At 43.4% G+C, this 14,712-nt stretch overlaps 1 protein-coding gene across 1 annotated transcript in view; it reads right to left on the bottom strand.

The window, feature by feature from the left end:
* Positions 1 to 14,712, bottom strand: part of LOC125459211 (src substrate protein p85-like) — a 98,722-nt gene that overhangs the window by 1,085 nt on the left and 82,925 nt on the right. The window contains 6 exon segments of the mRNA XM_059651847.1: positions 4,564 to 4,635; positions 4,828 to 4,963; positions 6,141 to 6,260; positions 10,794 to 10,814; positions 10,816 to 10,943; positions 11,402 to 11,471. Coding sequence (XP_059507830.1) covers positions 4,564 to 4,635; positions 4,828 to 4,963; positions 6,141 to 6,260; positions 10,794 to 10,814; positions 10,816 to 10,943; positions 11,402 to 11,471 — 547 coding nt within the window.

Genomic DNA, 14,712 nt, shown 5'->3' with positions numbered 1-14,712 from the left:
GCAGTCTGCTCTCTAAGTTTCTGATCAATTCCTATCAGATTTTTTTTTTTTTTTTTTACAAGTGACTCTAGTTACATCTCTAATTTTGGATTTATCCACTAGACTGGAAACACCAGCTCTACGTCTACCCTACCAAACCGAGAAACATAGGAACAAGCAGCAGGAGTGGGCCATCCGGCCCTTTAACCCCTCCCTCCCATTCAGTAGGATCATAGCTAATCATCAACTCAGTCCCCTGATCTCACTTTCTCCCCATTCCCTTTGGTCCCCTTTACTTCTATGAATGATATCTGACTCCTTCTTGAAAACATTTACTGTTTTAGCCTCAACAGTTTCCTGAGGTAGAGAATTCTACAGGTTCCCAACTTTTCAGGTGAAGAATTTTCTCCTACTCTTTCTCCTCATCTCAGCTCTAGAAGGCTTATCATTATCCTTAGGCTGTGACCCCTGGTTCAGGACTCCCTGGTCATTGAGAACAACCTTCCTGCACCTGACCAGTCTAGTCCTCGAATTTTGTGTGTTTGAATGAAATCCCCTCTCATTCTTCAAAAGGTTGTGGGGACATTTTCTGCCTCTCCTGGATTGGATTGTTTCAGTGACAATTAATAGACTGAAATTTAAACAATGGCCTTTCACTACAACTTTCAGATTTTTTTTTAGAACAAAGGCAGTGAGGCCTTCTGGTGTATATTATTAAGTGAAGGTCAGATCTTGATGCTGAAGTGTCTGCATGTTTGTATGTATTGAAAATGCCAGTAAATATAATACTGATCAACACCATACATTAGTCCAGACACCAGGATTCAGTCTGGTAAACCTTTTTTTTGCACTCCTTCCATATCCAGAACTTCCTTCCTCAAATAAGGTAACCAAAACAACACACAACATACTCCAGGTATGATCTTTCCAAAGCCCTGTATAATTGCAGCTAGACATCCCTGCCTCTGTACCCGAACCCTCTCATTATGATGGCCAACATACCATTTGCCTTCTTCACTGCCTGTTGCTCCTCCATGATTACTTTCAGCATCTGGTGTTTGAGGACACCCAGGTCTCACTGCACCTCCCGCTTTCCCAATCTGTCACCATTCAGTTAATAACTACAGCACATTTATCCACATTATACTGCATAAGCCGAGTATTTGCCTATTCACTCAGCCTGTCCAAATCACACAAAAATCTCTGCATCATCCTCAGACATTACCTTCCCTCCCAGCTTTGTTTTATCTGCAAACATGGAGAAACTACATTTACTTCCCTCAGAGACTATTAGTGTACATCATGGGGTCCTAGCATTGGGTCCACTGGTCACTACCTACCACTCGGAACAAGACCCATTCATACTCTTTGTTTGCAACGTGCCAACCAGTTTCAATCCATTTCAGTGCACCACCCCCATCCCATCTACTTTAATTTTATATGTCAATTTCTTACATGGGACCTTATTGAAAGCTTCTGAAATTCCAAATAAACCAAATCCACATGCTGTCTCTTATCCAGTCTATTAGTCACATACCCAAAAAATTCCAGCAGATTTGTCAAGCACAACTATCCTTCTGTAAATCCATGCTGTGTTCATCTCTATCGACCAAGTGCTCTGCTGTTAAATCTTTAAAATAGACTCGAGCATTTTCCCTGCTATTGATGACAAGCTAACTAGTCAATAATTCCCAGGTTTTCTCTGCCTGTAGATGTGGGGTTACATTCACTAACCTCCAGAATCTATACAATTTTAGAAGCTGCACCTGCTGTTTCTAAAACTACTTCCTTAAATACTCCAGGATGAAGCTCATCAGACCCTGGGGATTTACATGCTTTAAATCCAGCTAGTTCCTCAACATCATTTCCCCACTAATTCTAACTTTTTTTTCAACTCCTCCTTCCCGTTAGATCCTGTATTCCCCTCTATATTTGGGATAACGGAACTAAAGTACATACTTAATTGAAACAAAATCAGAAAATTGCTGCAGAAACTCAGCAAGTCTAGCAGTATTTGCTGAGTTAACATTTCAGGTGCAGTGACCCTTCTTCAGAGTGGTCTCAAAACGTTAACTCTGTTTTCTCTCCGCAGTAGCCATGATGCGGGGTTACTGGCATTGGACTGGGGTGGACAATGTCAGAAATCAGAGGACATCAGTAAAGTGCCAGACAAAAAGGGGCCACGCTTTGAAAGCTTGTGATTTCAAATAAAACTGTTGGGACTACAGCCTGGTGTCATTTAATTTCTGGCCTTCTCACAGATGCTGCCAGACCTGCTGAGTTTCTCCAGCAATTTGTATTCCGCACCCCCCCCCCCCCCCCACCCCCCCCCCGAGATTTCTGGCATCCACTGTTCTTTATTTTGTTTTTATGTATTTAATTGGTTTCTATCTCTTTGGTCCCTGTTATAAATTCCCCCAGATTCTGACTGTAGGGGACTCACATGCGTCTTTATTGATTTTGTTTCTCTTCACATACATATACCTGCTATCAGTTTCTATGTCACCTGCAAGCTTAGTCACACACTTAGTCAACCACTTCTTAAATCAGTCTTGTTGTCTCCTTTTTCTGGATTCTAAACTCCTCCCGATCCACAGCTCTGTTATTCCATGTTTGGCCAATTTAGAACATAGAACATAGAACAGTACAGCACAGAACAGGCCCTTCAGCCCACAATGTTGTGCCGACCATTGATCCTCATGTATGCACCCTCAAATTTATGTGACCATATACATGTCCAGCAGTCTCTTAAATGACCCCAATGACCTTGCTTCCACAACTGCTGCTGGCAACGCATTCCATGCTCTCACAACTCTCTGCGTAAAGAACCTGCCTCTGACATCCCCTCGATACTTTCCACCAACCAGCTTAAAACTATGACCCCTCGTGCTAGCCATTTCTGCCCTGGGAAATAGTCTCTGGCTATCAACTCTATCTATGCCTCTCATTATCTTGTATACCTCAATTAGGTCCCCTCTCCTCCTCCTTTTCTCCAATGAAAAGAGACTGAGCTCAGTCAACCTCTCTTCATAAGATAAGCCCTCCAGTCCAGGCAGCATCCTGGTAAACCTCCTCTGAACCCTCTCCAAAGCATCCACATCTTTCCTATAATAGGGCGCCCAGAACTGGACGCAGTATTCCAAGTGGATTGGTGGATTGGCCAAGTATTCCAATTTGTATGCTTCTTCCTTGGATTTAATTCTGTGCCCAACTTCCCTTGTTAGCTATGGTCTGACCATGCTTCGTGTGTTATTTTTAAGCCAGACTGGAATGATCAGCATTTGCAGTTGATCCACACACACTTTAAATGTTTGCTATTGCCCATCCACTATCATCCCTTTAAATAACAATTCCCAATTTATCATCGGCAGCCTGTGCCTCGTACTAATTACACCACTCCCAGTTTTTAATGAAGAATTCTATCCTATTGTAGTCACTCTTATTCAAGGATCCACATACAACTCGTTTGTCAATTATTCCTTTCCCATTACACAATACCCAGTCAAGATGGCCTTTGTCTGGATGGTTCCTCAATGTACTGATTCATAAAACTATCCCGTATACACGTTTATAATTCCTCCTCCACAGTATTGCTACTGATTTGATCTGTATAATCTTTGTGCAAATTGAAGTCACCTATAATTACAGCTGTGCCTTTCTTACTAGTATATTTAATTCTCTTTTTAATGCTGTCCCCAATATTACTACAGTTTGGGGTCAATATAAAACCCACACAGTCTCGCTTTCTGCCCCTCGGTGTTTCTAAGCTCGCGTCATGCAGAGCCGACTTCAGCTCAGCTAACATCCTCTTCACCATTGCATTTGTTTCCTTTCATCATCTCAAACACCTCCATTTACTCACTATTCATCCTCCTGTTTGCTTGAGGGAAGTGCCTGAACCTATTCAGTTTATCCTGACTGTTATAAACTATTCCTCAGAGCCCCAATATAGAACTTGTAATGCCATGGTGAAGTTTCTCCAGTGCTCCTCTCTGTAAATTGGGGTGGCACAGTGGCTCAGTGGTTAGCACTGCAGCCTCACAGCTCTCGAGACCCGGGTTCAATTCCAGCCTTGGCCAAATGTCTGTGCGGAGTTTGCACATTCTCCCCGTGTCTGCCTGGGTTTCCTCCAGGTGCTCCAGTTTCCTCCCACAATCCAAAGATGTGCAGGTTAGGTGGATTGGCCATGCTAAATTGCCCATTGTGTTCAGGGGTGTGTGGGTTATTGGGGGATGGGTCTGGGTGGGATGATTCAAGGGGCGGTGTGGACTTGTTGGGCTGAAGGGCCTGTTTCCACACTGTAGGGAATCTCATCTAATCTAAATGAATTATATTAAAGAACAGGAAATGACATCACCAACCCAAGGAAACCTAACCAGATAAATAGAAAGCGGGACATAACACCAGCGCTTTGTCGGAGGCTCACTGACGACGTTACCTAGAATGGTGACGAAACGTCTGAAAATGAACCTTCCAGCTCAGCGAGCAATCTCACATCCAGAACCTCAACCTGAGCTACAAATCTTCTCAAAACTCGCTAGAATTATATTAAGGTACAGCAGAGAGCTGCAGCTGTCCACTTACCAGCCTGGTAGTCATACAATGCTACAGCTGTGATCCCATACTCATTTCCGTATTCTGCATAAGTGGGCTCTTCTGGGAGAGACAAAACAAGGTGGAATGGTAAATGATTCAAACAAAAATATTCAAATATCTTTTAAAAAGGCCCTCATTTACAATAGAATTTTCTTCCCTTTAAAAGCAGAAAACTTTCCAATAACTATAAATAATTTAAGATGGTACTCTCTACTTCAGGATCAATGGTTAAAATTGCACATTAGCTATTACCTCTTTGGTAACCTTGACTCTCATCTGGCATCTGATAAACCGCTTCTTGTTCATATGTTGCCTCTTGGTAGTGTGGCTCATCACTACTATAGGGAGGTTCTGCTTCATAGACAGCCTCTTCCTGTACAGGGGGCTCCTGAAAAATTGGGAATAATTGAAACTTGCTTCAACTTGCATTCCACATTCATTCCTTCCTATTGAATGAGTGCTCAGAACGGTTATATACCATTATACACACAGACAATGAGTTGCTAACTTTTCCTGACTGTCCTAGAGCCGTCATCATTCACATCCCTTTTACATTCTTTTTTCCTTTCTTCACTTTGAGTCAATAAACTCTTTATCTTTTGTGTTGGGGTTTCAGCGCCATCTGCCCTCTTGCTCCTAAAGAAACTTATTTTCCACGACTGTTTTTGCTTCTCTCTCTGATGCCAGACCTGCTGAGATTCTCCAGTATTCTGCATTTATTTCAGATTCCAAGCATCTGCAGTATTTTGCCTTTATGCATTTTTTGTTTATTAGCTACAAAAATATTGGAAAACAATTGTTTAAAAAAATGGTTGTTTTGCTAGAGGAAATCGGTTAGAGGCCAGTGGTCACATTAGCAAACCTTCCAGGAATAGAGGTATCTAGGATGCATAACCCTAACAGCATGGGTCTTCATTCTGTGAATGGAGCATGACCTCCAAATAGTTGGAGAGTGTTCTCGCTTGTTAAACCTTGAGGGATACCTGGGTGGAGCTATCTTCTTTCTTTTATCTGAGACAACAAGGTGTGGAGCTGGATGAACACAGTAGGCCAAGCAGCATCAGAGGAGCAGGAAAGCTGACGTTTTGGGTCTAGACCCTTCTTCAGAAGTGGGGGAAGTGAAGGGGTTTCTGAAATAAATAGGGAGAGAGGGGAGGTTGATAGAAGATGGATAGAGGAGAAGATAGGTGGAGAGGATTCAGACAGGTTAAGGAGGCGGGGATGGAGCCAGTAAAGGTGAGTGTCGGTGGGGAGTTAGGGAGGTCAGTGCAGGGAGGATGGATAGGTCAAGGAGGCAGGATGAAGCTAGTAAGTAGGAGATGGGGGTGGGGCTTGAGGTGGGAGGAGGGGGTAGTGGGAGGACAGGTTAGGGAGACGGGTACAAGTTAGGCTGGCTTTGGGAAGCGGTCGGGGGAAGGGAGATTTTGAAGCTTGTGAAGTCCACATTGATACCATTGGGCTGCAGGATATCTAATTTGTTTAACGAATGAGCAACATCCCAGAAATGAATTTCCATACAAACTAATAAAGAGAGATAGAGATTGAGTATTAAAATCATTACTCACCTCATAAACTGGACTAGGCGATCGCTGCTCCCTAACAGGGGATGGAGGAGAAACAGGTTCCTGGGATGCAGGGGGCTCCCGGGATGCAGGGGGTCGATTCTTTGTGAATTCTTGCTCCTGCTTTCCAAAGACAGAAAATATTTCATGTTAATACACTTATTGGTCAGACAAAACATATTCAGAGTTAACTTACCAGCAGTAATGAAAGGAATCAAAAATTCAGGGAATCAGTACAATAATTCTCATTGTTGTCCCTCCAAACTGGTCATTTCTTTTGAAACAAAGGTTTCTAATGAATGTTTCCCTTCAAAAGAGTCCCCTTTTCGTTCATTACAGATTCAAGTTAAAAGCATCAAAATGCATTGCAAAACCTTTGTTCCAAGACCAACCATCAAAAATTTCGATACTAAAATCTCAGAATGGCAGTTTCCAAGTTCCAGCTCCAACAATATGTGGAGTACCTGGTGACAAGTGAGAGCAAACTGCATCTTTATAGTAACTTCCATGGCATCTGGGCTTCTCAAAGTGCTTTCTAATTAAGTTGGTTCTTTATTAGCATGATATAGAGACCACGGAATCTAACAAGAGAATTAGATCCATCATTCATTTCAAAACACTCTTCTCATTTTTAGTCATTGCATCATCTTATCATGAAACTTTGAATTGTTTTACCTCACAAACATTAGCTTCTCACTCACTGTCTCTAGCCCTAAATAAGCGACCATAGTCTTTCCACTTAAATAAATGCCTTAGAATTTGTTGCTAAATGTGAATTGAACAATATATTTAGTTTAGAAATAGGAATGTTAATCACCCTAGCATGTTGTTGCTAAAGCATGAACATTTGTGTGGCACCTTTCAAGTTCCAAATACTTTGGCGTTAATTCACACAGGGTAACATCTCATGAACAATCAGTCAATCAGAAAACAGAAACGGCAGTTGGTCATTCAGAAAGTTAACTCTCTTCTGTCATTGGGAGAGATCTTGGCTGATTTGTGTCTCAGCTCTATCCAGCATTGTCTCTTTACGTTCTTCAACTATAATTCATCATGGAGAATAACAGTGATAGGAGAGTCAGAAAGATATTGAGAGCCATTTGGCCTATGCTGCTGTCAATCTCAACCTAAATTATTAATTGATTCAACATTTCATAGAACATAGAAAAGTACAGCACAGTTCAGGCCCTTCAGCCCACGATGTTGTGCCGTGGAATATTCCTAATCCAAAAATAAAATAACCTAACCTACATTCCCCTCAATTCACTGCTGTCCATGTGCATGTCCAGCAGTCGCTTAAATGTCACTAATGACTCTGCTTCCACGACTACCACTGGTAAACTATTCCATGCGCTCACAACTCTCTGGGTGAAGAACCTCCCTCTGATGTTTCCTCTATACCTTCCTCCTAACACCTTAAAACTATGACCCCTCGTGGCAGTCAATCCTGCCCTGGGGAAAAGTCTCTGGCTATTTCGTTCCAGAAAATCCCATACATTCAACACCCTCAGGGTAGGAAAGATTTCTTGTCTTCCTAATTAGCCTGGCTCTATTTTTAAGGCCGTAGCCCCTTGACCTACACTCTCCTAGTAGTGGGAAAAACCTCTATCTCCCAACAAATTTAATTTCAAAATCCTACAATCCTTAACTGTAACTACATTTTAACATTTTTACACATCTAGGGAATAATGCGTTGATGGGTACCTCATTGCTCACCAAAACCATGGGACCACATCACCGTTCCTCAGTAGGCCCTGGCAAATCAGTCATCCCAAGGTGACACGTGACCCGCGCCATGAACAAATCAACCAGCAGACCCCAGTGACTGAAGTCTCACCGAGAAATTCTTACAAATTTCTGGTAAAGCCAAAAGGCAACAAATTGCAGCAGTATATTAACTCATTAAAATACTGCAACCTTACATCTGCCCAACATCAACTATCTGTCCCCCTTCCTCATTACTTCACTGGAACAGCTCATCAGACAGTGGGAGAGATCAAACACAGAGATGTAACATCAGCTAAACGTTGATTGCCCAGGTCATTATCACATTGCAGATCTGGCAGATACTGTGGAATCAGAGACAGAGAATTAACGTTTACAATCCAGTTATGATCCTCTGTCAAAACTGGCAGTCAGTTCTGATGAAGAGTCGCTGGAGTTGAAATGTTAATTTGGTTTCTCCCTTTTGAGTTTCTGCAGCAATTTCTGTACTTGTTTCAGATTTCCAGCATCCGCAGCTATTTGTTTAATTATCACATTTCTGTTTGTATACAAATTGGCTGCTACACTTCCTGCAATACAACAGTGAAAACACTTCCAAAGTATCTGCCGGCTGTTAAGTGCTTTGGGATGTCTGAAAGTGCTATTAAATTTCAAACCTTTCTTTTAGAGTGTTCACATCTTGTCACAGAACAAGTAAACCAAAGAAACATCAGAACCACACACTGCATTCCTCGAAATTACTAACTGGATTCCTGGCATAAATTTGGATTGCACTCAAACCAGGACTGGTCAGCTTGGCCAATAGTTATTCTGTGTCCTATTCCAAAACTCCTATTTGTATGTCACCATAACACGTGAGTTAGTCACTGTCAAATTGCAGTTGTGAGAAGTTGATTACAAATTGGCTACAATGCTTTTACATTGCAGCCATGACTATACCTCAAAAATATTTTGTTTATTACATAACAATTTGGAACATCCTGAACTTGTGAAAAGTGCTGTATAAATGCAAGCCTTAGCTTTAAGTATTGGCTGGAAGCCACAGATTGCAATGTTTGGTTCATAAACAGATGGACGGACAGTTACAACCAAAACTTATACCCAGAGTGAGAAACACGAAAAACTAGTGACATGACCCTGTGATACTTCCATCAGGGGCCACTCCTCAAACTCCAAGACTGTATTTCGAGATTTCACCCCCCGTTTCACCCCAATCAGGAAGGTAATGACTGTCAAATGAAGAACGATGCATCTGGGAAGATAAAAGTTGCTTGGTTCACTGCAAGTTTACAGCCAGCAGAAACTGGCCTGACAATTGAACAGAGATAGTAGGAACTAGACTAGTGAGCCTTACATCTGTTGTAGGAAAAGTTTTGTAAAAGATTATAAGAGATAGGATTTTTGATCATCTAACAAGCAACAATTTGATTGGAGATAGTCAGCATGGATTCATCAAGGGCAGGTCGTGTCTCACAAATCTCACTGAGTTTTTTGAGAAGGTGACCAAGCATGTGGATGAGGGTCGGGCAGTTGATGTGGTGTACATGGACTTCAGTAAAGCCTTTGATAAGGTTCCACAAGGTAGGCCACTGGAGAAATGCGGAGGCATGGGATTGAGGGAGATTTAGCAGTTTGGATTAGAAACTGGCTTTCTGTAAGGCGGCAATAAGCGGTGGTTCATGGAAAATATTCAGCCTGGAGTCCCGTTACGAGTTACGTGCCTCAAAGACCTGTTTTGGGACCACTGCTGTTCGTCACTTTTATAAAAAACTTGGACGTAGGTATAGGTGGATGGGTTAGTCAGTTTGCAGATGACACAAGTCGGTGGAATGGTGGACAGCATGGAAGAATGTTGCAGGTTGCAGGGAGACTTGGATAAACTGCAGAATTGAGCTGAAAGGTGGCAAATGGAGTTCAATGCGGATAAACGTGAGGTGATTCACTTTGGGAAGAATAATAGAAAGACAGAATACTGGGTCAATGGTAAGATTCTTTATAGTGTGGATATGCAGAGGGATCTTGGTGTCCATGTACATAGATCCCTGAAAGTTGCCACCCAGGTTGATGGTGCTGTTAAGAAGGCTTACGGTGTGTTAGACTTTATTGGTAGAGGGATTGAGTTCCGGAGCCATGATTCCATGCTGCAACTGTACAAAACACTAGTGTGGCCTCATTTGGAATATTGCGTACAGTTCTGGTCGCCCCTTTACAGGAAGGATGTAGAAGCATTGGAAAAGGTGCAGAGGAGATTTACCAGGATGTTGCCTGGTCTGGAGCGCAGGCCCTATGAAGAAAGGCTGAGGGACTTGGGTCTGTTCTTAGTGGAGAGAAGGAGGCTAAGAGGGGATTTAATAGAGACATACAAGATGATCAGAGGATTAGATAGGGTGGACAGTGAGAGAGTCTTTTTCTGAGGATGATGATGTCAGCTTGTACAAGGGGGCATAGCTACAAATTGAGGGGTGATAGATTTAAGACAGATGTCAGAGGCAGGTTCTTTGCTCAGAGAGTGGTAAGGGCGTGGAACGCCCTGCCTGCCAATGTAGTTAACTCAGCCACATTAGGGGCATTTAAACAGTCCTTGGATAAGCATATGGATAATGATGGGATAGTGTAGGGGGAGGGGCTTAGATTAGATCACAGGCTAGCGCAACATCGAGGGCCGAAGGGCCTGTTCTGCGCTGTATTGTTCCATGTTCTACGTTCTAAATGCCGATAGTGGAGAATCTGAGATAACAAGGTGTAGAGCTGGATGAACACAGCAGGCCAAGTTTTTTTTTGTCATCGCAATTGAGCCAAATTAGGAAGTTCATTTGAACAGCCTTTGGTTTGCTCCATCTCTAGTGCTTGCTCAAACACCAGACTGAGTGACCATGTGCTAGTCCTGCATCAGTATTAAGATTCACAAAAGTTTAAAGGTTTATCACCAACCTCTAGTTTCCTCTTGGCTTCCCTCCTGTTCTAGTTTCTCGCTGGCCCGACGGCGAGCTCTCTCTTCCTCTGCCTTCTTTCTATCCTCCTCCTCCTTCGCTTTGGCAATGTTCTCAAACTTGGAACGGATGCTGCTCGTACTTGCACTGGCTGCAAAGCAAACAGAATGGACTAAATTACAGCAAAGTAAAATACTGCAGATGCTGTAAATCCAAGAATGAGAACACAGAGACTGCTGGAGAAACTCAGCAGGGTCTTGTAGCCTCTGTGCAGGGAGAAACAGAGTTAACGTTTCAAATCTGGCATAACTCTTCTTCAAAACTACTTGAAAATGAAGCAAATCATGATGTTGTCATTGATATTCTCACAGATTTCCAAAAAAACATGTTGATGAGCCCATCCAACTGAGCAGCAATTTCCAAAGATTTATATAGATATTAAAAAAAACAAACTACGGAATGAAATGTCTCCACAATCAGTGAAGCTAATTGGGTGAGGAGTGGAGGTGGTCAGGAGATCAGTTCACATGGATCCAACCATGGCATCAGCACCAGGGTGAACAAAGTGACCACTCAGGATGACAGTCTCTGTGTGACATTCGTACGTACCAGCTTCGACCGGCTTCGTTTTCTGATACGCTGGAGCCAGCTGCTCGACATCATCAAAGGAGGCAGCACTCTGCAATCAGGAAGCTCAACATTAGGACAGCTTTATCCAACTTTGCTCATGCTCTCGTTCATAGCTGCTCCCTTTCCAAGGGCATTTTCTCTCAAGTTGTGTGTCAACTATTTAAAGCTTTATCAACAGAAACTCTTTGAGACTATTGGTCAGAAGCCTTCAATTAGAAGAGGTTCAAAAAGAATACACATTTTCTACAAATACTAGCAGAATCCACAGCATCAACTAAAACCGTTTTACGAAGGATAACATTAACCGCATGACGTACCAGTGAGTCTCATATCAGTGTCGGGGAAACTATTGGAGACATTTCTGAAGGAGTAAATTAATCTTCACTTGGAAAGGCAAAGTTTGGTCAGGGATAGTCTGCATGACTCTGTCAGAGGGAGGTCATATCCTGCAAATTTGATTGAATTCTTTGGAGGTGACGATCAGGTGTAGAGATGAGGATAACATTGTTGATGCAGTTTAGAGGGATTTCAGCAAAGCTTTTGGCAAGGTCCTAGATGGGAGACTGATAAAGTAGGTAAAAGCCACAAGAGTGACCAGATGGTTGACAGTGAAGAAGGAGGGTATTCACTTACAGAAGGACATTGACAGGTTGATCAAATGGGCAGATCAGTAGCAGATAGAATTTCACCCTGATAAATCTGAGGTGATGCACTTTGCAAGAAGGAACAAGACAAGAACACAATGAATTCAGGAAATGAGCAAGCTCTGCAGGATCCTGGGGTGTATGTCCACCGATCCCTGAAGATAGCAGGCAGGTCAATAGAGTAGTTAAATTGGCATACAGCTCATTTATCGTGTTCAGTCAAGGCAAATCTATTAGAATTCTTCCAGGAGATGAGGAGCAGGTTAGACCAAGGACAGCCAATGAACATTATCTACTTGGATTTTCAGAAGGCCTTTGGCAAGGTGCCACACGGGAGGCTGTAGAGTAAGATAAGGGCCCATGGTGTTAGAGGCAAGGTGCTGGCATGGATAGAAGATTGGCTGTCTGGCAGAAAGCAGAGAGTGGGGATAAATGGGTCCTTCTCGAGATGGCAGCTGGTGACAAGTGGTGTTCCACAGGGGTCAGTGCTGGGATCACAACTTTTCACTTTGTACATTAATGATCTAGATGAAGGAACTGAGGGCATTCTGGGTAAGTTTGCAGATGATACAAAGTTAGGTGGAGGGTCAGGCAGTGTTGAAGAAGAGGGAGGCTGCAGAAGGATTTGGATAGGTTAGGAGAGTGAGCAAGAAATTGGCAGATGGAGTACAGCGTGGGAAAGTGCAAAGTCATGCACTCTCGTAGGAAGAATAGAGGCATAGGCCATTTCCTAAATGGGGAGAAAATTCAGAAATCTGAAGCGCAAAGGGACTTAGGGGATTCTCTTAAGGTCAACTTGCAGGCTGGGTTGGTAGTTAGGAAAGCAAATACAATGTTGGCATTTATTTCGAGAGGCCTAGAATATAAAAGCAGGGATCTACTTCTGAGACTTTATAAAGTTCTTGTTAGACCACATGTAGAGTATTGTGAGGAATGTTGGACCCCATACCCCAGGAAAGATGTACTAGCCCTGGAGTGGGTTCAGAGGAGGTTCATGAGAATGATCCAAGAGTGAAAGGCTTAACATATGAGGAACATTTGAGGACTCTGGGTCTATACTCGATGGAATTTAGAAGATTGAGGGCGGATCTAATTGAAACTTACATAATGCTGAACAACATGGACAAAATAGATGTTTGGGGAGAGATAGTAGGAACTGCAGATGCTGGAGAATCTGAGATAACAAGGTGTAGAGCTGGATGAACACAGCAGGCCAAGCAGCATCAGAGGAACAGGAAAGCTGACATTTCAGATCCTTCTTCAGAAATGGAGGAGGGGAAGGGGATTCTGAAATAAATAGGGAGAGAGGGGGGGAGGCGGATACAAGAAGGATAAAAGGAGAAGATAGGTGGAGAGGAGACACACAGGTCAAAGAGGCGGGGGTTGGAGCGAGTAAAGGTGAGTGTAGGTGGGGGAGTTAGGGCGGAGATAGGTCAGTCCAAGGAGGACGGACAGGTCAAGGAAGCGGGATGAGGCTAGTAGGTAAGAGATAGGGGTGGGGCTTGAGATGGGAGGTGGGGAAGGTGGGAGGGAGGTGGGGACGAGCTGGGTTGGTTTGGGGATGCAGTGGGGGAAGGGAGATTTTGAAGCTGGTGAAGTCCACATTGATACCATTGGGCTGCAGGGTTCCAAGTGAAATATGAGTTGCTGTTCCTGCAACCTTCTGGTGGCATCATGGTGACACTGCAGGAGGCCCATGATGGACATGTCGTCCAAGGAGTGAGAGGGGGAGTTGAAATGGTTTGCGACTGGGAGGTGCAGTTGTTTGTTGTGAACCGAGCGGAGGTGTTCCATAAAGTGGTCCCCAAGCCTCTACATCGGGGAAACCAAGCGGGAATCCCCTTTCCCTCCCCCATTTCTGAAGATGGGTCTAGACCCAAAACATCAGCTTTCCTGCTCCTCTGATGCTGCTTGGCCTGCTGTGTTCATCCAGCTCTGCACCTTGTTGTCTCAGATGTTTGGGGACATGTTTCCATTGACAGGACAGACTAGCACCGGAGGGCACAGCCTTAGAGTAAAGGGAAGCACAGAGAAAAGGAGAAACTTCTTCAGCCAAAGAGTGGTGAATCTATGGAACTCATTGCCCCAGAAGGCTGTGGAGGCCATGTCATTGAGTCTATTTACTGGAGAGGGAGAGAGAGAGAGAGAGAGAGAGAGAGAGAGAGAGAGAGAGAGAGAGATGAGAGAGAGAGAGAGAGAGAGAGAGAGAGGGAGAGAAAAGAGGGAGAGAAAAGAGAGAGAGAAAAGAGGGAGAGAAAAGAGAGAGAGAAAAGAGAGAGAGAAAAGAGAGAGAGAAAAGAGAGAGAGAAAAGAGAGAGAGAAAAGAGAGAGAGAAAAGAGAGAGAGAAAAGAGAGAGAGAAAAGAGAGAGAGAAAAGAGAGAGAGAAAAGAGAGAGAGAAAAGAGAGAGAGAAGAGAGAGAGAGAAAAGAGAGAGAGAAAAGAGAGAGAGAAAAGAGAGAGAGAAAAGAGAGAGAGAAAAGAGAGAGAGAAAAGAGAGAGAGAAAAGAGAGAGAGAAAAGAGAGAGAGAGAGGTTCTTGATTATCAAGGGTTATGGGGAGAAAGCAGGAGAATGGGTTGAGGAACTTATCTGCCATGATTGAATGGCGGAACAGACTCGATGGGCCGAATGGCCTAATTTCTGCTC

Source organism: Stegostoma tigrinum, chromosome 17 (genome assembly GCF_030684315.1).
Source record: "Stegostoma tigrinum isolate sSteTig4 chromosome 17, sSteTig4.hap1, whole genome shotgun sequence".
Lineage (NCBI taxonomy): Eukaryota > Metazoa > Chordata > Chondrichthyes > Orectolobiformes > Stegostomatidae > Stegostoma > Stegostoma tigrinum.
This window is presented reverse-complemented; position numbering and strand designations above follow the sequence as displayed.